General features: G+C 35.2%; 1 protein-coding gene across 8 annotated transcripts in view; it reads right to left on the bottom strand.

Annotated features, from left to right (window-relative positions):
- Positions 1-3,694: 3,694 nt before the first annotated feature.
- The window catches only part of si:dkey-1d7.3, a 40,666-nt gene continuing 17,604 nt past the window's right edge, over positions 3,695-26,756 (bottom strand). For 4 of the 8 annotated variants that reach the window (XM_087301064.1, XM_087301065.1, XM_087301068.1 and 1 more), the window contains 6 exons: positions 23,487-23,661; positions 18,811-18,954; positions 15,067-15,272; positions 13,002-13,272; positions 10,148-10,339; positions 3,695-5,852 (listed from right to left, as the gene is read on the bottom strand). In XM_087301064.1, coding sequence (XP_087157190.1) covers positions 4,431-5,852; positions 10,148-10,339; positions 13,002-13,272; positions 15,067-15,272; positions 18,811-18,954; positions 23,487-23,661 — 2,410 coding nt within the window. In that variant the 3' untranslated portion in view covers positions 3,695-4,430. Of the gene's footprint in view, positions 5,853-10,147; positions 10,340-13,001; positions 13,273-15,066; positions 15,320-16,464; positions 18,955-23,477; positions 23,662-26,756 lie in introns of all 8 variants that reach the window. The other 4 variants (XM_087301063.1, XM_087301067.1, XM_087301066.1 and 1 more) reach the window with 2 other exon arrangements.

The following is a 26,756-nucleotide window of genomic DNA, read 5'->3' as shown; positions in this document are numbered from 1 at the left end:
CTTTTTGCAAAACATTACACAGTCATTTGCAAATCACACAACATACTTGGATGCTTTTGACAAAGAAATTTTTCATAATGGAATTATCTTGCAATTTCAAAGCAAATTCCTTCAAATGATCACACACATGAACCATAGGTTAAACACAGCCATGAGGTGTGCACACACACTGCTGTTAAACTGTAGACTCCAATCAGCTGCAACCACAATAAAAAAGCAACAGGTATAAACTATTAGTCTTCAATAAACATGTTTACAATAGAATAGCAATAAATAGTTGTCTTCAGTAAATATGTTTAACAGGAGCTATAAATATTAATCTTCAGTAAATAAGGCAATGTTGCAGAATGGATGAGAAGCACAGAAGTGAGGAAGATAGGTTTGTTAGGATAGGGCAATATTTAGCTATCAGTCTATCACTGTTTGGTGAATACTGTATGTTCATGTACTTTAGCAACATCTCTCAAACCCTGATTATATAAGTATTAGTCAGTTAAAAATGTTTAAGATTGATTACACCAGTGTGTAAACGAAGCAAACAGATTTATTTTGAATGAGGCGTGTGTGTTCTGTATGGTGCTAAAATTGTGTTGTGTTATAGAGTTGTAAAGTTTTGGATGAAGTGTTTCATTTTGCATTCAAGAGTTCACACTTAGCTGATGATTGATTATAAGCAAGTTTGGCATGCTGTCCCGGGAGAGAGCCCTGTGCTCCCTCCCGTTTGCAGGGCGAGAGGGGAGCCTTGAGCTCAGGTAGATCTCGACAACTCCCCCTTGATAAGAGCTGATGACTAAAATGAATGCTCTAAAGAGATATTCTACTGGATGAGAGATTGACTGTAGTGCTAAATTTAGATTGAGCAATTCACTTGTTGTCCATGTATTTAGAATGTGGGAGGAAACCCGAGGACCCGGGGAAAACCCACGCGAGCACAGGAAGAACATGCAAACTACGCACAGAAACGACCGCCAGCCTATTAAAGGACTAGAACCGGTGACGTTCTTGCTGTGAGGCAACTGTGCTAACCACTGGGCCACCGCACTGCCCTATGGAGGGAAAGGTGAAGAGGTAGGGGTGGAAGGGGGGATTCTTCAAATCGAAGATGACTGTAGTGAAAAACCCTGGCTCTTTTATGGGTTAGGAATGGCTTGATTGGTGGTTCACACATGCTAATGCAGAACCAGGCGTGTTCAATCATAATCATGTGATCTTCTCGAAATTAGTTTATGAATAAACTTCACAAAGTTCTGATGTGTTCTGCTGTTTTTGTGTGTGGATGTGTAAATTGTGTGTATTGTTTTGACAAATTGAGCCTTTATTTCAAAATTGTGCTAAAACAATTAGAAAAAAACTGTAAACAATTTTTCATTATTTTGGTCGGCAAAATAATGTCAATGTGTGGATATCAAATGGACATCAAGGTTTCGACATCAAATTGATTTCCATTCTTGATATATATATATATATATATATATATATATATATATATATATATATATATATATATATATATATATATATATATATATTTTTTTTTTTTTTTTTTTTATGTAGTTTTGACATCAAGATGCACACTGGGCAGTGTTGTAAAACAATAACACTGACATTTATATACATTGACGGGATGCAAGATAAACCGTAGATGTTACTAATAATATTTTGGCATTTGACTTACTTGGTTGTTGATGTAACTGGTCCAGTAAAACAAGACGATCAGCTTCAAGGCTCATTCAGTTCGATTAGACAGAGTCATCATCTTTGAGATCATGGCCAGGTAAACAGTCCTGTTTACAAAACCTACAATCTAATAACAGTATAGCAAGGTTGAATAACAGGACCTACAGTATTAGCTGCTCTTAGAGAGAGAGGGAAAACATGTAGGTTTATTTTAGTAGAGCTAATATATTGCAAAAGTGAGCCTCGCGGGGTACAGAAAATTGCAACAACAGAAATTTGCACAATTAGACACTTTATTTGATAAAGCAGAAAAGAGTGTACAGTGAAAACTGGGGCAATCTTCAGTGTGGGGATACTTAGTATAAATGTAACTGATTTTGTCTGTTAATTTATTGATAAATAAGCAACCTTTTTTATTGATGCATATATTTTATACATTTTATTTTTATACATTTCAATTTATTACATATATTTGCTCATTTAACATTCTGTAAGAGGTTTAATATAAGACACATTAAAGAAAAATGTCATAATATATGTTTTCTATAAATATTTAATGTGATGGTTATTAATGATTTTATTCATACAAATATACAAAAGCAGGAAAAGTAAAAACTTTGCAAAAAGGTTAAAGAAATATTTACATAATTTTTTTTAGGCATGAATGATCTTATTCATGAAAAATAAATTTATTTAAATAATTTTTTGTTAAATTTCTCAAAACTCAGATGTATGAATGTATATACATTTTTGGCAATTGTACAGAAATTGTTTTTATATGCATGTTTTTGAGAATTATATATATAGAGAGAGAACCAGAGAGATTTCTTTTCATGCTTCTTTTAGTTTGGATGGAATATTTACATGGCTTTGTTTTTTAAAACAATATTATTACCACCCTTAATAAATAATTTAAATATTTCATCAACAATTTATTTTAATAAATAAATTAAATATGCCATCTAGTGGAAATTATTTTTCCAACACCCACTTCAAATGTTATCAAATGTTATTTGGGCATTTTCAGTTGTTATCAGCTAATAGATATTGGACAGTAGGCGCCTTCTGTGCCAACTGGTAGACTCAGAAGGCTGTTATTATCCATCCACATGGTTAAACAACTAATAGTGAAGACTCCAGATCTAGATCTGTTTTTACATTACTGCAAGGATTGGGTTTAGAGTTAGGATTGGGGTAGACGTTAATAAAACTTAATTAATGGGAAATTTAATAAATAGTATAAATAATTCTCGTGGTTAATCAGCTTTACTAATAGAGAAGATTCCAGATCTGTTTTCACATTACTGTGATGGTTGGGTTCAGGGTTGGAGTAGAAATTATTAAAATACAATTAATGGGAAATTTTATAAATTATATAAATAATTCTCATTAACTACTGGCCGCAGCCGTATGTAATCTCTTGCTGATTACCCATATGGATCGATGATAACAGTCTTCTGAGCCTACTGGTAGGCACAGAAGGTCCCTTGTGGACCATATCTATCAGCTGAATAATAATGCCCATTCTATCGAGTGATAACATTCAAATTGGCTGGATTTCAACAGTGCAAATGTACATTTGAAGTCAGAATTAGTAGGCCTCCGGTTTATTTATTCTCCAATTTCTGTTTAACAGAAAGCAGATTTTTTTCAACACATTTCCAAACATAATAGTTTTAATAACTCATGTCTAATAACTGATTTATTTTATCTTTGCCATGATGACAGTTAATAATATTTTACTAGATATTTTTCAAGACACTTCTATACAGCTTAAAGTAACATTTAAAGGCTTAACTACATTATTAGGTAACTAGGCAGGTTAGGGTAATTAGGCAAGTTATTATATAATGATGGTTTGATCTGTAAACTATCGAAAAAAATATATAGCTTAAAGGGGCTAATAATTCTCTTTAAAATGGTGTTTAAAAATTTTAAAACTGCTTTTATTCTAGCCGGAATACAACAAGTAAGACTTTATCTAATAGAAAAAATGTTATCAGACATACTGTGAAAATTTTATTGCTCTGTTAAACATCATTTAAAAATTATTTAAAATAGAAAAAAAGATTCAAAGGGGGGCTAATAATTCTGACTTCAACTGTACGTAATAGATTAGTCAGTACCAAAGCTAAAACTGATAGTAAACAGGCAGAAAACTTTGTACATTCAAATGAATATGTTTGACAAAAATTTAAATATAACATTTTAATAAACAGGTAAAATTTAGATAAACATAAAAAATACAAAATTTAGTTGAAATCTTTTAGTTTGTCTTTTTTTTTTTGCTTAAACTTGTCTGAAACTAGATGACCAAACTCTTAATAAATGCACTCTTATTTTAATAACTTTTCAATAAAACTGTTTTGTTTAAATGCACCAATTATTATTATAATTATAATTAGCTATATTCAAAGTTAAGTTGATCAAATGTTAACTGTCAATAGAGGTGTACTCATTTATGCTGAGCACTATATACTATGTATTATTATGTTTTGAATGTGTACAAATATACAAAAGCAGGAACAGTAAAACTTTGTAAAAGGTTGCAGAAATATTTACATACTTGCAGAAACGTATTCATGAAAAAAACAATTTCTGTGTTAAATTGCTTGAAAAACATCCCTTATAAACTGTTGCATTCAGATCAATTGATGTATGAATGCATTTTCCTAGTAATTTACACATAAATGGCTGTTTGTGTTGTATGACTGAGGCCGGTGGAGCTGTAGTATAAATAACCCACTCTTGTATCACACATTTGACACTGGTGTCACCACAGGCCACGGAGCATCTGGAAGAAACCCTTTAGACTCCATGTTCTCCTGCTGACCAAACATTTCCACTGGGCTACAAAAATGTACATGATTGACCCTTTCAGCCTTACCATTCAACCCAGCCTGGCTCATACTGGCAGCCTGACAACCTCCAACCGGTTGACTGGGCCAGCTGAAGTTCTGTCCGCTCTTCTTGAGGGCAGCCAGATGTTTGATGTCTAGAGTAGTGAAGGTTGTGAACTGGACTTGATTTCTTTTGCTTGTTGGAGAATGCAGAGGCTCGCTGCGCACAGGCTTGGCCAACAGTGTGGCTGATCTGACCGCCATTGGAGGAAGCGGAGCCATCGGTTCGCGCCTTGGAGGAAGAGTGTTGGTTCTTCGTCCCAGAGTTGCAGTTCTCTCCTCACCTGCGATGGCTGGGATCTCTCTAGGTTGGATCATCTCAGGGTTTACGCTGGTCTGAATGGCTCGTGGCATTTCAACAGCTGCCTGCGTTCCTGGATTGGAAGCGGTTGCAATTGGCACAGCTCTGCTTTGCTCTGCAGCTGTGCTTAGACGAACCCAGTGATGCCTGTGTTCATGTTGACCCTGGCATTGAATGGGAGTCTTCCTATTGCGGGTGCGTGCACTGCTGGTGGCGCAGTGAAGCAAAACAGCAATCATAGCCAAGCAGGAGAGTCCTACCAGTGCATAGATGCAGACTTCGATGTCTGTGAACACACTAAACATCTGTATCAGGTTGCTTTCCACTAGGGGCGGTTCTCGCTTGGGTTCCTCTGGTGGAAACGGGAAGTTGGGCTTCTCCAGCAAGTTTCCATATGCGTTTTTTATTTGACTTTTAGGGCCTACAGTAACAAGTGCTCTGTCTGCAATGGGCTTGGTGATGAGAGTTTTATTCAAAAAGTTAATTGCCTTAATAGTGGATACACCACCTCCAATTGCTTCTTGAAGATTGGATTTAGTTGCCGATTTGATCCCACTTGTCGTACTTTCTTGCATAATGGTGTGTTGAAGAATGTTCAGAGGGGATGTGAGGGTCAATTTGGAGTCGCTGTCTTTATCCACATCATCTGTGACCCGAATGCTTTCTTTCTTGCCAGTCCCGGAGAGCTGTTCATCTGATGGGAATTTCACCTTCACCATTCCTCCACCCACTGCCAATTTGCTCTTGCGTTTGGATTTCTGACAGGCCTCACAGATGGCGAGCTCTGCTCTGAGTAATAAACCCTGTCCCTCGCCTTCAGCAACCACAGCAAAGACAGACCCTTGGATGGTCTGCACTGACACCACCTTTGGGTCCATTGAGGAGATGGAGAGGGAGTAGCCAATGGGATCATAAAGATCAAGAGGAGTCTGGGATCCATCGCTGAACTTGAGCCAGCATCCAACCACTGCCTCCTGTTGTGCAAAGGTATAAATATTTAATTGTTACAAAATTATATAAAGGTTTAGCAAACAAGCTGGTCTACATGGAAAAATGACAGCTAGCATTGCAATTTATCATAGGTCTTTAGTAGAACTTACTGCTAACTGCTAACCTACTACTTATTACATCGTAGTCTGGAATACTTGTGTCTGATTGCTCAGTCATGACATTCCAAGGTGTGTTTTTCCAAGATAACAACCACTGAAACTACACAGGCTTCAAAATTTCTACAAAAGACTTTGGCCTATGGTTATGTGTGCGTCGTTATGTGCAATTTTTATTATATACACACACACATATATATATATATATATATATACATAAGTTAGGGTGTCTCTCTGAGCCCTCTCCGCAGACAACACGCCAAATATGCATATTCTATTCAGTCAAATATTTGTAAGTGTGAACTCGTGAATTTCCATATGTATATATATATATATATATATATATATATATATATATATATATATATATATATATATATATATATATATTGCACATAACGACGCACACATACCCATAGGCCAAAGTCTTTTGAAGAAATTTTAAAGAACACCACTCGGAGACCATCCTCCATGTTCATTTGTGGCCTGTGTTTACACACAAACTTTTTTTAAAATAAATAAATAAAAATCGAAACACTGATGGCTTTATATTTGAAGGCTTTTTTTGTTTGTTTATTTAACAATTAACTTTTGTTTTCTTCTGTAGGTTATGAATAAAATATTCAAATATGGTAATTCTAATAGTATAATAAAATTAATTATATTTTTAGAAATCACCAAGTGACCCCCCTAGGGGTCCCACCCCCCACTTATGGAACCAATGGATCAGTGCATGGTCCATTCAGCCATTTTTGTTTCTGTCAGCTTTGCCTTTAAATAAAGAATGAATAGGGTCCAACAAAATGTTTTGTGTCAAATTTTATGTTTTATGGCAAGTAGCCGCACAGAAAACATTATAATGTAGATCCAGGCGGTTGTTTTTTTGTTGAATAAAGCAATTTCTTCTTAAACAAGAAACAATTATGTTAGGGATAAAGTTCATTCTGAAGGGTGTTATTGCAAAATAAAGCCCGCAGCTTAGCAGAGGGCTGTTGTATAAGGCTTTATTCTTTCACTACAACCCTTTTGGAAGTACTTTATTTCAATTATTACACGATTATTTTTCACAAAACATAAAAAAGTAGACACAAATCATAGTTACTGTTCTGTAAGTGTATTATTTTTTTATTTAATGCAAAGCTGACAGAAATGAAACTGGCTGAGTGGAGTTGATAGAGTACAATAACCTGAGCGATATTCATTTACAAGATGGTGACAAACAGTTTAAATGGAAAAGTTGACAGAAACGAAACCATTCGAATAGAGCATATATTAACTGATGTATTGTTCTTAATTATAATTCATTCACCAGACGCTGGCAAACAATCAAATTGAGCAGCATGACAGACAAGGAGATATGAATGTGAATATAAGCATACTGATGTGAAAGTGTTCACTGATGATAAAAGGGAATCAAAGATTTCGGATGAGCCTGCATTGTTTAGCGTTTGCCATCTTGGAATAATTCTATCAGTATTGGATTACGGAAATTTATTTCATATGCACACACCTCTGATTTTTTTTTTTAAAAACTGGATATTGTTTATCAAATGGACCTCTTTACAGTTGTTACGTAACCTGCCATTTTTTTTTTTCACACAGTTAGGTCGAGCTCTCTAAGTTTGATCCGTATGTATGGAATGAGCTTTAAGATATACTACATATGAAATCCATACCATCTATTGCTATATTTAAAAGACTGTTAAAGACTGTCAATTTAGAACAGCACACATGTTTTAAACAATTGATTATGGTTTATACTATGTTGGGTTAGTCTAGGTGTTGTTACATGTATTTTTTTATTCTTTTGTAACAGTTCTATTTTTTGACCAGGACTACCTGGTAGAAGATATATTGTATCTCAATGGGACAATCCTGGTTAAATAAATAAATAAATAAATAAATAAATAAATAAATAAATATGTTGAATGTTTTGACTGACCAATCATAATCAAGTATTGCAGACAGCTGTGTAATAATCTGGAATAATAACCACCAGGATGTATTTTATACTTTATATACTGTAGCACACGATAAGCCTAAAAAAACATGTATGATGGTCTAATTGTATTAATGGATCAATATTTGTTTGTTTTTGTTTAAAACTCAATCCAACAGAGAGCACAGTGTATTTACAGCAACAAGCTGTGGCATGATAACCAAGAGATGCCGGATAATACTGTATGGTATAAGCAAACGCCACCACAGACTGTCCTATATTCTGGGGTGAAATACATTATGCATTGCCTGAGGAGCTCGGCTCGCAAAGCCCATCAAGAGACGAATGAGGCCTCCCGCTGAGTACAAATAGCCTGATATTGATTGGATCATGTTATGCCACTCAGACCTGGCATTGGAACTGGCAGTAATATAAAAGAATTTAGAGCATGGTTGTACTCAATACTCTTTCCTTACGCCTTAATGGCCAGTGCTTATCATAGATGGAGAATAAAAAGTAACAAACACTAAAGATACTCACAAACAACTTGATGGATAATGCTTTGCTACAGTGGCCAACAGGAGTGTCAACTGAATGTTTATTTAGCATATTTTATGGTAAAAAAAAAAAAGACAGACATACACTACCGGTTAAAAATTTTGAAATGTTTTAAAATAAGCTTCTATTATATTAGTTGTTATTAATAAGCATTTATTATTTAATCAAAAATAAAAGACAAATTGTAAAATTTTGAAATATTATTGTACTATAAAATAACTGTTTAAATGTAGTTTATAATTTAATTTAATAATTTATTCCAGCGACTTTAAAGATGAATTTTCAGCTTCATTACTCCAGTCTTCAGAGTCAGATGATCGTTTAGAAATCACTTTAATATTAACTATTATTTCCCAGTGTTGGGTTGCGAGCTGGAAGGGCATGCGCTGCGCGAAACATGTGGTGGATAAGTTGGTGGTTCATTAAGCTGTGGCGACCCCAGACTAATAAAAGGACTAAGCTGAAAAGAAAATGAATTAATGAATTAATTCATTATTATTAATAATATTAATAATGGTAATATTAATGCAAGCAATAATGACCAGAGTAACCATTAAATTTGAAACTATGTACAATAAAAAAGCAGTTATTTAAAAAATGTATAAATATTTAACTTTTTTTTTTTTACATTTAATAAATGCTGCCTTGATGAACAGAATAATAAAAAAAATGCAAAAAAACACGAGAAAAAAAACTGAGCCCAAACCTTTGACCGGTAGTGTATATACATGTCAAACTTACATTTTGATGTTTGCATCAAATGTAATTTATAAAACTGATACAATACATAGAAAGCATATTAATTGTATGTAAATTGTCTACTTGTTTTAAATAACTTACAAATCTAATGATGTTCAAAACATGATTGAAAGAAATCATCTTTCAGTGTAAAAGATACATGCAAGTAAATATGAAATAACATGCTTATCCTGCTCTGCACTTATACATATAATATAAGTGATCATACTGCAATCATTACTATTATTCATTCATTCATTTTGCTTCTGTTTAGTCTCCATTTCAGAGGTTGCAACAGTGGAATGAACCGCCAACTATTCCATAATAATTTTAACGCAGCGGATGCCCACCCAGACACATACACAATCATACACTACGGCCAATTTAGCTTTTTAAATTCACCTATAGTGCATGTTTTTGGACTGTTGGGGAAACCAGAGCACATTATTTGTTTTCACTGGATTTATTAGTTACGGGTTTGAGTATTTTTTTTTTTTACATTTGTTTCATTGTATGGGGGTCTTGTAAAATTTCTAACAAATTTGAAATAAAAATATATAATTATAACAAATGTTTTATTAACTCTTATGTAGTAAATCATTGGTATTGTGCTTAAAATGTATTTAAAACAAATATAAATATGTGTGAATACGTGTGTTTTTTAATGCATAGAACAGCATAAAAATACAGCAGTCTTCAGTATTCACTAGTCTTTCAGAAGAAAACTAAATTAGTTTTACTCAAATCCATAGCTATAAATAAGCATTATATACTTGTCAAACACACACACCCACACACACATACTTGTCAACCACAATTAATGTCTTTGAATTATTATCTTTTCTCTCATCTTTTATTATGTGGAACTGAAATATTAATATACAATTCAATTAACAAGATTGACAGCTTATACAGCCACATGAATCACCTGCTTGGGGTAGTGTATTATCTCCTGTGTGGTCGTCTTGGCAACAATGGCCCTGTTGCTTCCTGTGCTGAGCTGAAGGTTCAAGGAAAGGCCAGAGACCAGCTGCACACCCAGCTCTGTAATACTGACTTTATCATCCAGAACCCGGATCACCCTCTCAGCCAGAATTGAGCTTGACAGCGGAGACATCACCTGAACCACAGAAACCAACAAAACCCAGCATGCCATCACTACTGCTTTATTTGTTTTCCAATTAAAAACAAACAAGACATTCATTTGAGAGCTGCCTACATTGCCTCTGATACTGAATAAACAGAATAAAAGTTGGTTTCAAGGCAAGACACCACAAGCAAAAACACTTTTCATGGAACTGTTTTTTGTCTAATGGAAAGGCATAAAAGACTTACAAATAATCATATTTTTAAATGTTTCTTTTGTCACACTTTGGGCCCTATCAAACAACTGGCAAAATAAGGTGCAAGACGTGTTTGGCGCGATTTGTTGCTATTTTCAGACTAGCGCAACCCTAATTTTTGTGTGTTAAGGCGCATTGTTGACGGGTTGCCATTTGATAATCTGAAATAGACCGAGCTATTGACCTACTAAAAGCTGCTCTAAAGTCCAACGCAGAGTACGTTATGTGCCTATGCAGATCCAAACACTTACACATTGCTTAATACACACAGGATGTACAACAATACACAAATATCTTTACATCTGAAAAAATTCAAGGAGTAAAAGGTTGCAAAAAATATTATTTTCTACATAAATATAAAAAAACACTGCCTCCATGCCTCATCTCGGTTCAGTTTATTCATGACAATTTAGATTTGTATAGTGCTATTATTATTATTAGCCATATTATTTATTATAAGAATTTTTATATTTGTTTTAATAAAACAAGTTTAGATTTGTCCACCTATCTGGTTTTGGAGATGTATGCATCACCATATGGGGCATAAAAATAGGACATGTGTTTGGATATAATTCTTTTATAAGTTTTTTACCACACTTTGTTATTATTGTTCATTTATTTGTTTGCTGAAAATTAAAACTGCAGAAATAGTTTTGAAACAAATCTTTGCACTTAAAAACGAAAATAAATATGTAGGCTATTGGGCGTCTTCAATGGAGTACAACAGTTTCCTTATCTACGATAGTAAAGGAGTAAAGAGTAAAAGCATAGACAGAGAAAAGACGGCAAATGGAGGAGGCTCATTCTTTATCCTCAAGCTGCAGATGGTCTGTTTCACTGTTTTCTCGCTAGTGAAGTGTTCGGTTTTTCCACTTATAAAGTCTGTCATGTAAATAGCAAATGTGCCATATCGTGACGCAACTGACTCTTAAAGGGAATGTGAGAGGAGACTCTGATTGGTTTAATGCACGTTATTCTCAAAACACACCCAAACTCATTAATGGAATAAGAATTAGACCATGTGCCAGGGCACAAAGCATATTTTTCTGTCCTTAAAATTATTAAAATTAAAAACGAAAAAGTGGTTTCAGACAAGATCTTGATGCTTTAGCGGCATGCTCTTTAGACTTTGCACCTAGATTGTTTAAAATAGAGCCCTTTATCAATTTGTGTCAGTATTTCAATTAAAGTACACCTTTTTAAAAATATTTGTTCCTAAATATTTTTTCTCCTACATTGAGCCATACATCTCATGTTCAGCAGCACTTGCAAAGACCAAATTTTAAAGTTTTATTCATAGCTTTATTCTTAACATTTTTAGGGATATAAATACTTTACCTTCTTAGCTTTTACTTAGTTAGCTAGCTGGGGCCTAAAATCATTGCTCTTGCTTCACCCATAGTATGGAAGCAACATTTGTTAATTAAAATGCCAGTATACTGACTAGCCACATTGGCTTCAAAAAAGCTACTTTAAATTTTCCACTTCTATCTTAGTACACAGAAGAATCAACCTTTAGGGTGCACTAACACTATGCTTTCAGAGACGTGCCCAGGCGTGTTTCCTGGTTTGTTTGACAAGTATGAGTGCTCCAAATCAGGCCCAGGCCCAGTTCAGTTGACCGGCCCTGGCCCGGTTGAAAGAGGTGAGCTAGAGCGCAGTTCTGTTGGGCTTTTCGTGGTACGCTTGTAGTGTAAGTGCAAAGAGCACCTTAGTCCGAAACTGAAAACACAATATCACGTTTAAGGTTTCACATGGGTTTATTAATTATTCTTACTGTTCAATGACCACAAACTCTCATAGTTTATTAAAGATGCAAACCCCTCACTGCACTTCAGTTGCACCTTCATCAAACCTCAAAATACGTGCAGCACGAGAACTTTTATGAATTTATGAGAGTCAAAAGTTGTGGATCTGTTATTAAATAAAAAATATTAAACTGTGTCTCACTGTGTTCCAAACGACTAAAAACGGGCCATCTGAGGAGAGGAAAGAGGTGACAATTGCGCTTCGGCACGGTTCAAGGTAACTGTACCTTGTGTAAGCCCTTAAACAGAAAATTTACCGAAAAAAAATTGAGAGAGAGAGAGAAGTAAGATGCTAATGGTCTAATCCAATTCCAAGATTTATGCTAAGCTAAGCTAAAAGTGTTCCAGTAGACCAATGGTACAGACAGAAAAAAATGGTAAAAACCTCATTTACAAAAAAAGTGTAATGTTTCTTTAAACAAGGTCTCATTTGCATATTTAAACAATATTTTAGAAAACTTATAATACCAAAAATGCTTCCAATTCTTAATGCAAGCAAACAACTGCGGGAATATGGTGAAAGTGTCAGTTAATTTTATTAACCTATTCACCTGCAGTGCCTTGCCTTAATGAATATTGAGAAATGTAAAGTGCTGACAGCTGCAGGCGAAGCTCTCATTATCACCATTACCTGCACAGTGGTGACTCCCACAGCCTTGCCTGTCAGTACGGTTCCTGCCTGGAGGCGTGCAATACTCGTATCCCCAACTCTCAGAAAGTAGCGCACCAGGCGCGTCACATCAACCTGCCAATCCGAGCCGAGAAAGTATGCAGGAGAAGGCCTGCTCGGATCTGGAGATTCTGCGGTGAAGACCGTCAGCACTCGAATCAAACTGTGCTGATACTGCAGCATACAGCCTCGACCCTTCCTCTCATCATCTTCCTCAGTGTCCCAGCTCACTCTGAGAAACAGATGGAGAAAAGATGAACAACTCTCTTTCTCGCTCTCCAGTTCTCAATATATTTTTCCTCTGCTATCTGCAATTTGACTAGGCTCAGCAATCTCTCATCTCCACCTTATAATGAAAGTCTCTGCGATGTCATAAAAAACTGCTGGATATCTCTGTGGAGCACATTCTCTATTCTAACAAGAACAGTTTGGAGCAGTTTTAAAGTGGAAAAAGTCCATACGGTGTGGAACATCAAGTATCGAAGTTCTGAACAAGTTTGAGGAACTAAAGGTGAAAAAAATTGGTGATATTCAGAAATCAAGAGTTACTCACAATATCTTATACACATTAAAAGAGTATCAACAGCCAAAAACAGAACAGACAACAGAATAAATGTTCAGAATAGTGCAACAAAATAAACCGCATTCATTTAAAAATGAACTAATTATTATGGGGAAATTAAAGCCATGAGTAGATAAATTCCTCACTGTTAAAATACATATGCATTTTTGAAAATACTTGAGTATTAAATATAAATAATATTTAGTGTTTTAATTACATTTACTTGATTTAAATTAGATTTAATCATGTATTTGTGTGAATAAGGGAGGACATGAGTAATAGGTATTTTATTATTAAACATAATTACTCTTTATTAGTTCAATTATTAATAACAATAATAATTAATAACAATTCATAAGTTCAGTTAATGATAATAATAATAATAATAATAATAATATTAATAATAATAACAAAAACAACAACAATGACCATAAAATGTATAATATTAATAATAACAATAATAAGGATAATAAAAAGTAATATTATTATTAACAACAACTATTATTATTATTATTATTATTATTATTATTATTATTAATATTATTATTATTATTATTATTATTATTATTATTATAACAATACAGTGCATCCGGAAAGTGTTCATAGCTTTTCACTTTTTCCACACGAGTTAAAGAGGTGATCAAAAACCCAATGGTCACTCTGTCTAAGCTCCAGGGTTCTTCTGTGGACTGAATGAAAACCTGCTTCAGAGTGACCTCAGACTGGAGCGATGGTGCATCTTCCAGGACAATGACCCAAAGCACTCCGTAATGGAGTGGCTTCACACCAGCTCGGTGAATGTCCTTGAGTAGCCCAGCCAAAGCCCAGACCTAAATCTTATCGAACCTCTTTGAGGAGATCTGAAAATGGCTGTACACCATCGCTTCCCATCCAACCTGATAGAGCTTGAGAGGTACTGCAAAGAGGAATGGGCAAAAATTCAAAAAGACAGGTGTGTCAAGCTTGTGACATCATATTTAAAAAGACTTGAGGCTGTAATTGCTGCCAAAGGTGCAACAACAAAGTATTTAGCAAAGGCTGTGAATACCTCTGCACATGTGATTTTGTAGGTTTTTTATTTTCAATAAATTTGCAACAATTTCAAAAAATCTTTTTTTCACATTGTCATTATGGGGTATTGTGAATTATGGGGTAGTATTTTGAGGAAATAAAGAAATTGAATTTATTTTGAAATAAAGCTGTAACAAAAAATGTGGAAAAAGTGAAGAGCTATGAATCTGAACGCATACTCAGTAGTACCAGCCAATCAGGAGTATTTCCTAATTCATGTTAGCTCATATATAGCATACCAGGGTCTGCATGATTATGAAATCTAACCCTCCACAGCACTGTAAAGATATTGTTGGGGGTGTACTTCCTTTAAAGCAGCTACTTTTCATTATTTGACTAAGCTGAACTAAACTTATTGTATTCTTACTCAATAGCAGCAGCAGTGTCACTTACTTTTTGCTGCCAGAGACAGGAACTCTCCAAGCTTTGATCTGGCTGAGCTCTGTATCGGACATCTCCATCTGCAGAGGAAGTCGAGGTGTCCACACATTCACCTCCAACTGAGCACTGAGGTAACTGTAGGTGAAGTTCACCATTGTCTTTACCCTGCCACGCGTCTCCTTTCCATTGACATACACAGAATCACACCTCTCTGACACCTGTGTGCAGAAACAGTGTTTAAGTTAATTCATGTTGAGCATGGTTTCTAAGGCCCCGTTTACACTAATGCGTTTTAGTTTGAAAACGCATAAGTTTTGCTACGGTTACGCCATCCGTCCACACTACGCCGGAGTTCTCGAGCGCCGAAAACGGAGCGTTTCGAAAACGCTGGAGAGGCCGTTTTCATTCTGAAACGCAGCTGCTCCGTCTCAGTGTGGATGATGGAAAACGGAGACATTTGAAAACGGAGGCGGGGCTGCAGACATTCGCCTCTCTGATTGGGGCTTTTCCTGAATATTAAGTAGCCTAACACGCACAGTTCAGTCCTGCATCTTCTCCGTGTAAGTTAAAACTTCGCAAGTTTGATCATGGCTGCAGTCTCTTCTTCTCAGTTTGATATGGAAAACAGACTATACCGAGGACACGGGTAAATCTTCAAAGGGAACAGTGTACTTTATAACTTCATTCACATCACCCTGGCTACGTTGTTTTACTTTCTCAACAATAAAATGTAAACATGATATAAGGAACTGCCTATTTTCATTTTAATATTAACAACTAAACAGACAGCAGAAATGTTGAGGCGCCGTGCTGCAAATATGAGCGTCATCTTCACTGTGTGCATATTTATAACAAAACGGAGCCGATAACAACTGCCTCCTTTCAATTTCAGTGAAAATACGAAACACACCCTCTCTTTGCTGAATATCAGTTTTAATCGATAATGGCCATTATAAAAGTATAACATACAATAAGTTTATACATTATAGGAAATAAAGGCAAGCGATCAGTCAATATACAGAATGTACGTGCTTACATTAATCATTAACTTATCTTTGCGCTTAGCCAAAACACGTTACCTGAGAACAAGTAATAGATTCCAATGTCCAATGAATAGGTCGTTAAATAAAGACAACAAGATGAAAGAAATATTCCGTTTAATAAATATAGTGAGGTTAGATCCAGCGGGAGATGCTTGATGAGAAGTCCGACTAGCACAGCTCTCATCTGGGTAGATTGGCTACAGCGCTTGCCTGAGAGTGTGTGTGTGGTCACGTGATGTGCGTTTTCAGCGTTTTGGTGTGGACGGAGAGCAGTTCAGAAACGCTGGGTGAAACGCGAGTGTGGACGCGGATCGTTTTCATTCTAAAACGCCGTTTTAAAACTAAAACGCACTAGTGTAAACGGGGCCTAAAACATGACAGATCCATCGTGATGTAGTAGTTGAGGCAGGGAAAACTTTATTTTAGGCAAGGGAATTTTTTTTATACAGACAACATGTGGCTACTGAGAATGCGTGAGTGAATGAACAGGACCACACGCAGTGCTGCAGCACTGTGCGTCACAGCCCAACATGATCTAACACAAGAAATACATGACCAGCAGGAGGCAGTTAAGTAACAGTGAACATACTGAACTGATATACCGTAGCAGCTCACAGACGGAGAAGTAATGGAAATTAAATTGGCTAATCATGATTGTCTCAGGTGACGCAGTGGCGCAGTAGGTAGTGCTGTTGCCTCACAGCAAGAAGGTCGCTTGCTCGCTGGTTCGAACCTCAGCTCAGTTGGCTTTCTGTGTAGAGTTTGCATGTTCTTCCTGCATTTCAAGGTCTGTAATTGGTCGGCTTGGTAGAACTGACAGGTCTGGGCGGGACCGAGAGCCGCATCAGCCCGATGGAGCGATTGTTTACAAGTGTGGAGTCCAGTAAAGGAGCTCCGGATGGAAAATTTTGTTTTGTGTTTACCTGATGGTTAAAGTTGTTGCACGTCCGCCGGTTCCTGCCTCAAAATGAGCGAGTTTGAGCCACTTGTACATTGAGGAAGTGTTAATAAAAAACAAAACAATAGCGAAGAAACTCGACACAGAGGAACATTAACATCTCACTGCCAACTAGCATTTCAAAAGTGTTGTTACAGAACAACAGAAACAGAGCGCCGAAGTAAATGCACAGCTCAGCTCATCAGGACCAATAGTATTACCCCAGAAATGACCCCTAGTATCAGAAGCTCAAAATTGACCATATTTTGAAAGATCATGAATATTAATGAACTCTGATCTGAGCTCCAGAAATCATCAGTGCCTGCTCACACACGCATACAAACACAGAGGCACGCAAAAAAACTGTAACAATTTTTTTTAAAAAACTCTAAATATCCAAGGATATTTTATTGATGAAAAACTATAATTTCAGATTGTAAAATAATAAATATAAATATGCAACAAGGCTATATGGTTCATGCATATGCAAGCATTAGTGTGGTACATGATGACAGGCCCTGTGTACATTGTTCAGTCTCATTAGAAAAACCTATGGGCACTGTTGCATCACTGTTTCATTCAACCTCAGTACTTTGAAGACTAATTATATAAACCCCAGGGCACATGCTCTGAACTCTGCACTATAAACAGAGAAATTTCTACACTTCTCCTGGGCATTAAAGGCACATTCATGAGTTCATGGTGCAGTTAAGCTGTTCATGTGTGAAAAGACACATTAGGTTGCATAGGTTTGTGTGCGTGGTTGTAGTCACTCTGTCAAGTAAATGAGTTCTTCCCTCCATTTATGTTTAAGTCTTAAATGTGAAAAGACAAGCTCAGGAGAGTTCTGGAGAAACACCTTTATATCTTAAGATATTCACAGTGAAGGCGCCAGTGTTTAAGGTGAATGACCCCAGAGAACGTTCCAACAATAATAAAAAAATTTCAAAGTCTTTCTAATAAGAATGCAGAAAAAAAGACTGTTATTGAGGGCACAGATGGGGAAAACTGAGCTCTAGAGTTGATGCTAAAATTCAAATGATCAAATTATAAAACTGCATATTTAGGATAGAAAAATAATAGGCTTATCAACATAAAAAAGGCTAAATGGTTTCTATACTTTTTGTTATTAATGGAAAAGGACCATTCAACCTCAGCCATACAAAGTCAAAAAGAATACATTAAATATGGCTTCTCTTGCAAAAATGGATGAACATGTTTTTGTGCTATGAAGTATTGCCTCCTGAGAGCATGAAACCATCAAAAAACATTACATTCTGTTCACCTTATGCCATGCTGCTAAATTTGTGGTGATTTTGTAATTTTGTTAATAAATTAACAATAAAAATGATAAGAAATATTTGCTTTAGTACAATGTTGTCACTTTGTTCCATATAAGATCTTGTTCCTGAGACAAATCCAGTTGAGAAGCACTGCCCCAGAGAATAATCCGGCAATAACAGAGGGTTCAAGCTCTTTATAACGCGCAGAGGGGAAAAAAAGACAGGTGTTTGAAGCACAGATGTGCTTTGGGCAAAAAACACTAGTTCAGTGAGGGCTTGCAGGTCTTTTTCCCTCTTGGGTTTTTTTCTTTTTTTTTACTTGAGGAACTAAGTGGTGGTCTAAGTCATCTCCTGTGACCCCTCTCTTCTGTCCTCTTCCAGTTCTAATCGACATGTCATTCAGAAGCAGACTAAGGCTGCTAATAGGAAGCACACACACTGAGTGTGAGATTGCTGAAGCTGTCAAAAGTGGCCTGACCCTGACATGCATTACCTTCAGGACATCCTGGTCTGAAGACCTGCAGCGAGAAGAGTTAGTGATGTCTGTGATGGAGCCATCAGCCTCAACTCCCAAAACCTTCACAGGGACAGAAACCTTCTTACCCGTCAGCATGGCCGTGTTGAGGAGCTCCGTATCCTGGAAAAGCACAACAAATAAAACTGGATTAACACAAAATTGTGCGAAATTCAAAACTGAAATGCCCACTTAAAAGATAAAAATTTGGTTTTGTAGTATGCTGGTAAACTGCGGGAAATTGCTATATATGCTGCAAAACTGCTGGAAATGGTCTGACTTTATTGGCAGGTGCCCTGATTTAAAGCTGCTTGATTTACTTTTCCATGAGTATTGGCTCTTTCAGTGCTGACATGTCACAATTACGTCACTGTGTTAGCTGCAGGCAAAACAACTGGGGAAATTGGAGGAAGCCAATACAATCCACCAGCACAGAGATACAATAACTATAGGCTTTAATTTGAAAATTAATAGTGCAAAAAAAAAAAAGTTATTGCATTTCTGCTGACAGACAAAATCGAACAAACATACAAAAAATAATAATAAACAACAACAGTTGTGGTTTAAGGAAAATAATACGAGGCCTGGACAGAAACAATTATTAAAAATGTACACTTCATATCAGGTCATAGTTAAAGTTTTGAACAAATTGAAGTTGTTGTATGAAATCAGATTACTGTTTAGTGTGAATGGTGCGGTTAAGAATGATCATCTGCAGTAATATGTATGGAGCTAATTTGTTTTTAAATCATGTTGTTGTCTAAACTAAACTAAACTATTATGGACTATAGTATTGCTACATTAGGTTTCACATGCATGCCCGCCAAATTAGAACTTAGAAAACAAGTTAGCAAGCTAACTTAAGTTAGCCAAGATTATTAGTCGTACAGATAGCAACTAACAACAATAATTAGAGAAGAACACTTGCTAGTCTCTGTGCAGTACATCAGTTGGTCAGAGGAACTGGTTCTGCTGCTGCCTAAATTAAAATGTGTCTATATTGAATTCCTTAGTATGATTAATTTATGTAATATAATAAATATACACGAATCAATTTTGTCTCTGTTTTTGTTTTAACTTTAAAAAGGAAAAAGGATTCAAAAACTAAAAAGTAAACTTATATCAGTACCTTAAAGGTAGTGGACTTTACTGACAGTTTTGGTGCATATATAAATTAAAGCATAAAGTTGAAGGCAAACTATTTTTTTAAGGTCAATATTATTTACATATTTTATTTCGATTGGCTTCAAAACAAACCACTGTTGTCCGATGACCTAATTAAGCCTAAACCTACTTGTAAATTGCTAAATAAAGTACAGTAATGAGCTTTTAAATTGCACTTTAAAGTGGATCCTAGTATCTTGCAAAATAACTAAAATTATTACTAGGTAACATGTCAAAAATGTAGTTAATAGAAATGACATAATAAAACAATTATGTTTAAAAATGTGTTCTCTACATTAATCAGAACCTAAAATATATTTTTCATTCAAAAAAAGAGACTTAATAATTTTGCCTTCAAAAGCAAAAATATATACATATATATACAAAATGAAGTTTTACAAAGCAAGGAAATTTTCCCTGCATGTCTGATAATATTTTTTTCTTCTGGAGAAAGTCTTATTTGTTTTATTTCAGCAAGAATAAAAACAGTTTTTAATTTTTTAAAACCCATTTTAAGGTCACAATTACTAGCCCCATAATTGTTTTTAATTGTCTACATAACAAGCCATCTTTAAACAATAACTTGCCTAATTACCTTAACCTGCCTAATTAACCTAGTTAAGCCTTTGAAAGTCACTTTAAGCTGTATAGAAATGTCTTGAAAAATATCTAGTCAAACATTATGTGCTGTCATCATGGCAAAGATAAAATAAATCAGTTATTAGAAATGGGTTACTAAAACTATTATGTTTAGAAATGTGTTGAAACAATCTTCTCTCCGTTAAACAGAACTTGAGGGAAAAAATAAACAAGAGGGCTAATAATTCAGGGGGTTTAATAACTATGACTTTAACTGTACTTCACAGTAATACACCTTACATTATCCTATCCCGAATTACAACTAATATGTGTGCAACATGACACCCTGCAATCATAGGCTAAACCTAAGAACAAGCACTCTCGTCATCTAATAAGCTCTTATGAAGTCTCTTCTTTTGGTGCAGAATAAAAGCTTAAACGGGTCAAACATGTCAAAGCAACAATCGTGGACCAGACACGCTCCATCTGAGTTTAATACCCTAATGATTATCTTACACTGTGCCCCTGTGATGACGAACACACTAGGATGATTAGGTTTGAGCCTAGATTTAACTTTCAGACCCAACAGATGTCCACAGGCACCCTCCAAACGCAGCACAACAGATGCTGACAGTGATTTGAAAGTTACCGGTAAAATCCCACACTCTTATGCTGGTATTATTTCAGAGACAGGGTCACTTTGTGAAATAGACCACTCCATTAAACAAATCTGCAGCGAGCTGTAGAATGGACACTTTGTATCAATGAATAGTCACAATCACTTTTGGTTTTATTTTTTTGTCTCGAACATTTACATGAGAAAGAGCTAGTTTATTATATTTTAATGGCTCCTGCTGAACTTGTAATAAAAGAATCCATGTGGGAGTCTTCATAAAACAAATGTCTGTTCTGTTAGGGTAAACTGTACAGTAATTTGACCAATAGCAGGAGTGATGATAGGAAGAGATCAAAGGGTGAAATAAGTGGCACTGCGCCTCTAGACAATTAAAACACACACACACACACACACACACACACACACACACCCACACACCCACACACACACACACACACACACACACACACACACACACACACACACACACACACACACACACACACACACACACACACACACAGACTGAACAAAGACACATGAATCATTTATAAGCACTGCCACTGAAGCTCTATGGTCAAAGCATATTATATAAAGCGTGACAAACACTTGTCATACCAATGCAATTTCATTTTGAAATGGCCATGTTTCACAGACAGCCTTGCAAAATGTGACCAAACAAAACTTTACAAAAAGTTAAAGGGATAGTTCACTTCCCCACTCCCCTAAAAATGATGCATTGTTCTACTCAGAAGCGTCTTTCACATATATTCAGAATGAGCATGTGTAATTAAAATGAAACGTTCACATATCTTTTGCGAGTTTATTATTTGAGATGTAGAACTCACAGAAAAGGTTGCATTAAGAGACACTGCAGCGCTGCTGAAAACTGTGAGTGTTTACCAGTGGTTAACTGATGAATATGAATTTGTAGCTAAATTGTTAATGGTGCCAAACAGCATTTCCCGTTGTTTACATCCTTGTGGATCTTTGCTACAACATACCGTTAACGCTAGACACTATGCATGCAATAGAAATTTTTAACAAATAGTGTCTAGTGTTAACGGTATGTTGACCATAACTTTCACAAATTCTTCTTTCATTTGAGGAGTTTTTAGCCGAATCAAGCACTGAACTAGGAAATATTCTGGAAGCTCTCCTTTGTCAAATGCTAGCTATATATATTATAATTCTCTGGAACATAATTAAAATTCAATTGTAAGCACTTCTCTCTTTGTGTCATGTTCTTTGGAAGCCCACATACAGAAACAGAAGAAGCTCTTTGGAAACAGCAGCATTAAGACAACATTTTAGCTTTCTCTGCTATAACATTACAGCGCCTCTGGCCACTCTCCTTCTCTGCGTAGGGTGTATGCATGTAACCTGAAATGTTGTGATCTCACTAACTCGGATGTATTTTTATTGAACTTTGTTTGCTGTAGGCTTTGCTAAGCCAACTATGTAAAAGTCCCACTTTGCATTGAACTTGTCTTTGCATTGATGTTGTTTATGTTCACACATATGCTACATTACACATCAACTAAATATGATACATGATATTGTAGTGGACCACCCATTAAAATAAAAGTTAAGTATTTACTGTTGCAAATAACTTGCAAGTTATTATTCAAATACAGATTATACAGATACAGATTATACAGATTTCCCATCTCCATTCAGAATAATGCAAAACTGACACAGCATACTTATTAGGCCCTGACCATACTGTATTAAAATATATAATAATAATAATAATAATAATAATAATAATAATAATAATAATAATAATAATAATAATAATAATAATAAGTGATTTTAATTGGGGTATTATTTTTTTTTTTTAAATTATTTAAATATAGATATTTTTAAATTGGGGAATTGTGAAACAAAGAAAATATAAGTAGTTTCAAGAATATAGCAAAATAAAAATTCAAAAATAATCAACTATTAGTGTTTGGGGCTATTTATTGTAAATATATAACTAGTTTTACACTAAATGACATTTTAGTCATGGCCAAAAAAAATAAACAAGACACATTAAGGAAAAAAAACTACTAAAGAGAGAGAATAAAATGTAATGTAAAAAGAGGAAATTTACTAGCACTATGAACTCGTATGAAGATTTCCATGCAAAAACTTTCCTACTTTTTTCACAAACCAACAAACAATTTGAACATTGAAAGAACATGAGGGTCAGCAACTGATAACAGAACTGTATTTTTGTGAGAACAATCAATTTAAAAAGATCACTTCCATATGATAACACAAAATAGAAAAACAAACAAACATTCCCAACCGTGATCAGGGGTGCTATTCCCACATAGTCTCTCTGAATGGTGTAAATCCTCATGGTCCCTTCATCCCGGATCATGTTTCCAGGCAGCTCCAGCCTCCACGTGATCATCTGGCTCTCTAACTGATCGCTCTGCTCCTCAGTCTCAAAGTCCAGCTGCAAAACCTCCAGCAGACCTCTGTGAATAAAACATCAGGACACAGTCACATCCCAACCTCCGCAACAAGTGCCTGTAATACGTTTTCTAGGTCAACAGAGGCGTATCGAGTTAAAAGGGACCGTGTGGAATCTTAATGAAAGCACAATCAGCCACCAGGAAAGATGAAGCTCTTCATCCACTTCAGTAGCATTAAAACACTCAGCATTATAATGAGTGTATCAGTGGGTTCAATGCTAGAACATGATTCAGCGCAACGCATCTTTCAGGTGGAATTTGCTTTGATAAAAGAGCTTTTATATAACTAACAGAAAGGCACAAAACTTATTGCAGTTCATGCATTTCTATAGCACTCGTGTGAAAAGGATGCTTTGAAAGCATTTGAAAAACAAGTCCGTTTTATAGGGGGGGAAAAGAAGCTTTCCAAAAGAGGACAAATCCTTAAATACTTGATTCAAAACTCCTTAAATATTTGCACGATATTATCTTGCCGCAAATGATACAACCTCACAGTGTTTTTGTCAGTTGTTGAGGCATTGGGAGTGAAATGTCAAGTGCAAGAGTCAAGTCCCACTACTATTTTGTATTAAGTGCTTGAATTGTCTGCGTTCAGCTCTCCACTGGTTAACTTGAAGATCTCTGCTATAATCTTGCAGAACGTGCTGCTTTTTAAGTTGGTCTAACACACTGATGCACTGAGGATGATTAAAGATAAGTGGGTCGCCGCTGGGAAACATAGACATTTTACATCTATAAAAATTCAGTCAGACAACATAATCACTATCTTAAAGTAAAATGTTCACCAAAAAATACAAATGTACACACCGATTACTCACGCTTAAATAGTTAAACCTTAAGTAGTAAACCTTTATAAGTTGAACACAAACTTGGATATTTTGAAGAATGTTAAAAACTGGTAACCATTGACATCCATTTAATAAAAAACAAATATCATGGAGGTCAATGGCAACCAGTGTGCAATATTTTTTAAATACATTAATATTTGAAATGATGATAGAATTGTCATTATTTTTGAGTAAACTATCCCTTTAATATGGCACTGTTAACAATTTAAATAGCTTTTGCTTCTGTGCTGGTTTCCAATTAAAAAAAGTAGAGGCAGAACATCAAATGGTTTGGCAACTTAATTCTACATCTAAACCAAAATGTATACTTGATAATGCCAAATAATATTTTCATAATTTCCCAAGTAGTTACAAACCGTTATAAGTTGAACAAAAAAAGAGATATTTTGAAGAATGTTAAAAACTGATACCCACTGACATCCATAGAATAAAAAACAAATACCATGGAACTCAATGGCTACCCAATATTTGAAATGTATTGTTATTTGAAATAATGAAAGAATTGTCATTTTTTTGAGTGAACTATCCCTTTAATATGGCACAGTTGACAACTGAAATAGCATCGGAGTTTTTGCTTCTATACTGGTTTCCAATTGAACAAAATATTTGAGGCAGGAAATATCAAATGGTTTGGCAACTTGATTCTACATGGAAGCCAAAAATAATACTTGATAATGCCAAAAAATATTTTTTACAATTTCATAAAGACACAATAAATTAATCAAAAGTGATGGTAAAAACTTTTATAATGCTATAAAAAGATTTCAAATAAATGCTTACAAATCTTTATCCAAGAATCATAGGATCATCTATTGATTATTTAGTTGTGAATTGCATATGTTGCTTTTTTTTGTTATCCCATAGGCCTCCATGGTAATGTGGTCCATTTTCTCATTGGCTTCTGTTCGCTGAGGGTTATAAAAACAGAACTTCTGGCAGAGTTTGATGAGCTCATTTTTAGTGTGACTGTTGCGGGGAGAAGAGAGCTCCTGGATTTCACTCCCCTCTGGCCGACAACCGAGCTTTATAATTGTTTAAATGTCCTTGTATGCTTGCAACTTTTTGAGAGTTTGAGCTTGTAGGGGTGGCCTGTCTATTTACCTGTATTTTAATTACTTTTGACTTGTTCAGGAAAGGAGGTAAGCTTCCTGTATTGTTCTTTAAAGAATTACAGGTTATTTAGTTTATTTACTTTGTAGATTCTTTTTTGTTGTTATTTTGGCCAGTGGCCACTCTGGAGAGATGCTCATTTAAATTGCTATTTTTTATCTATGATAAATCAATTGAGTGTTGATAGTATATACAAAGAAAGAGTACTTAATAAGGCTATCATGATTGTCAATAATGAGACATCCTTTATCAAACACCTTCCAATTGTTACCCCCAGGTCATCGATATTCAGTTCTCAGATGTGTAAGAAATAGAAAAAAATAATCACTTGTACTCCAAAAAATTATGTTTTTTAAATTCCACCTCCCTCAGTATAGCAGTTGATGGCTAGTAGACTGGATATTTATTTAGAGTAGTGGTACCATGTTTTTATATATATATATTATACCCATAGTTGTTTTCCCCTAGACTTGGAGCATAATTATAATAATAAAAAAATATTTTAAGCAACAAATATGCATATTAAATTTTATTAAATTTAAGCCAAAAAGCTTCAATAAATAAACAATAAATAAAATATTTTAAGAGCTAAAAATATAGTTTGATTGAATCTGTGGTAACTGACCATCAATACAGAGATCTACAAGAGTGACAGAAGTATATGCAAGTTAAGCTATGTATAGTACTATAGTGTAGACTGTATTTATGCAACTATAGAATAGTTCATGCAATGCATGCTATAAGCTACAATAATAATGACACCTCATACCCATGAAGAGCAAACTGAACAGAAATACGACACCCAGGTGGAGGCTCTTATTAACAAGTTGATGGCGGCTTTTGAGATGAACTTGAATTGGATCCAAAAGTACTAAAAAAATCTTCATATGAAAACCGAGCCAATCGCTTCTTTGCTGAGATGCACAAAGGTAATATGAACTCAGAGCTCATTCTTCTTAATAATGGCAGAGGAGTTGTATGTTTTTTGTGGTTAGCAGCAGCTGAGGTGATGGAAAGATATCATATTTTTATGAAGTTATTTTCAGTGGCTTTTCACATGAACACTTAGCATTATAGAATTGATTCGTGACATTAATCATGAAATCCTAAAACGGCAAGCTCTTTTCTCTAAAGTCTGTG

This window comes from Danio rerio, chromosome 21, assembly GCF_052040795.2.
Source record: "Danio rerio strain M-AB ecotype USA chromosome 21, GRCz13ab, whole genome shotgun sequence".
Lineage (NCBI taxonomy): Eukaryota > Metazoa > Chordata > Actinopteri > Cypriniformes > Danionidae > Danio > Danio rerio.
The sequence above is the reverse complement of the archived record's forward strand: the minus strand, read 5'-3'. Positions and strand labels throughout refer to the sequence as shown.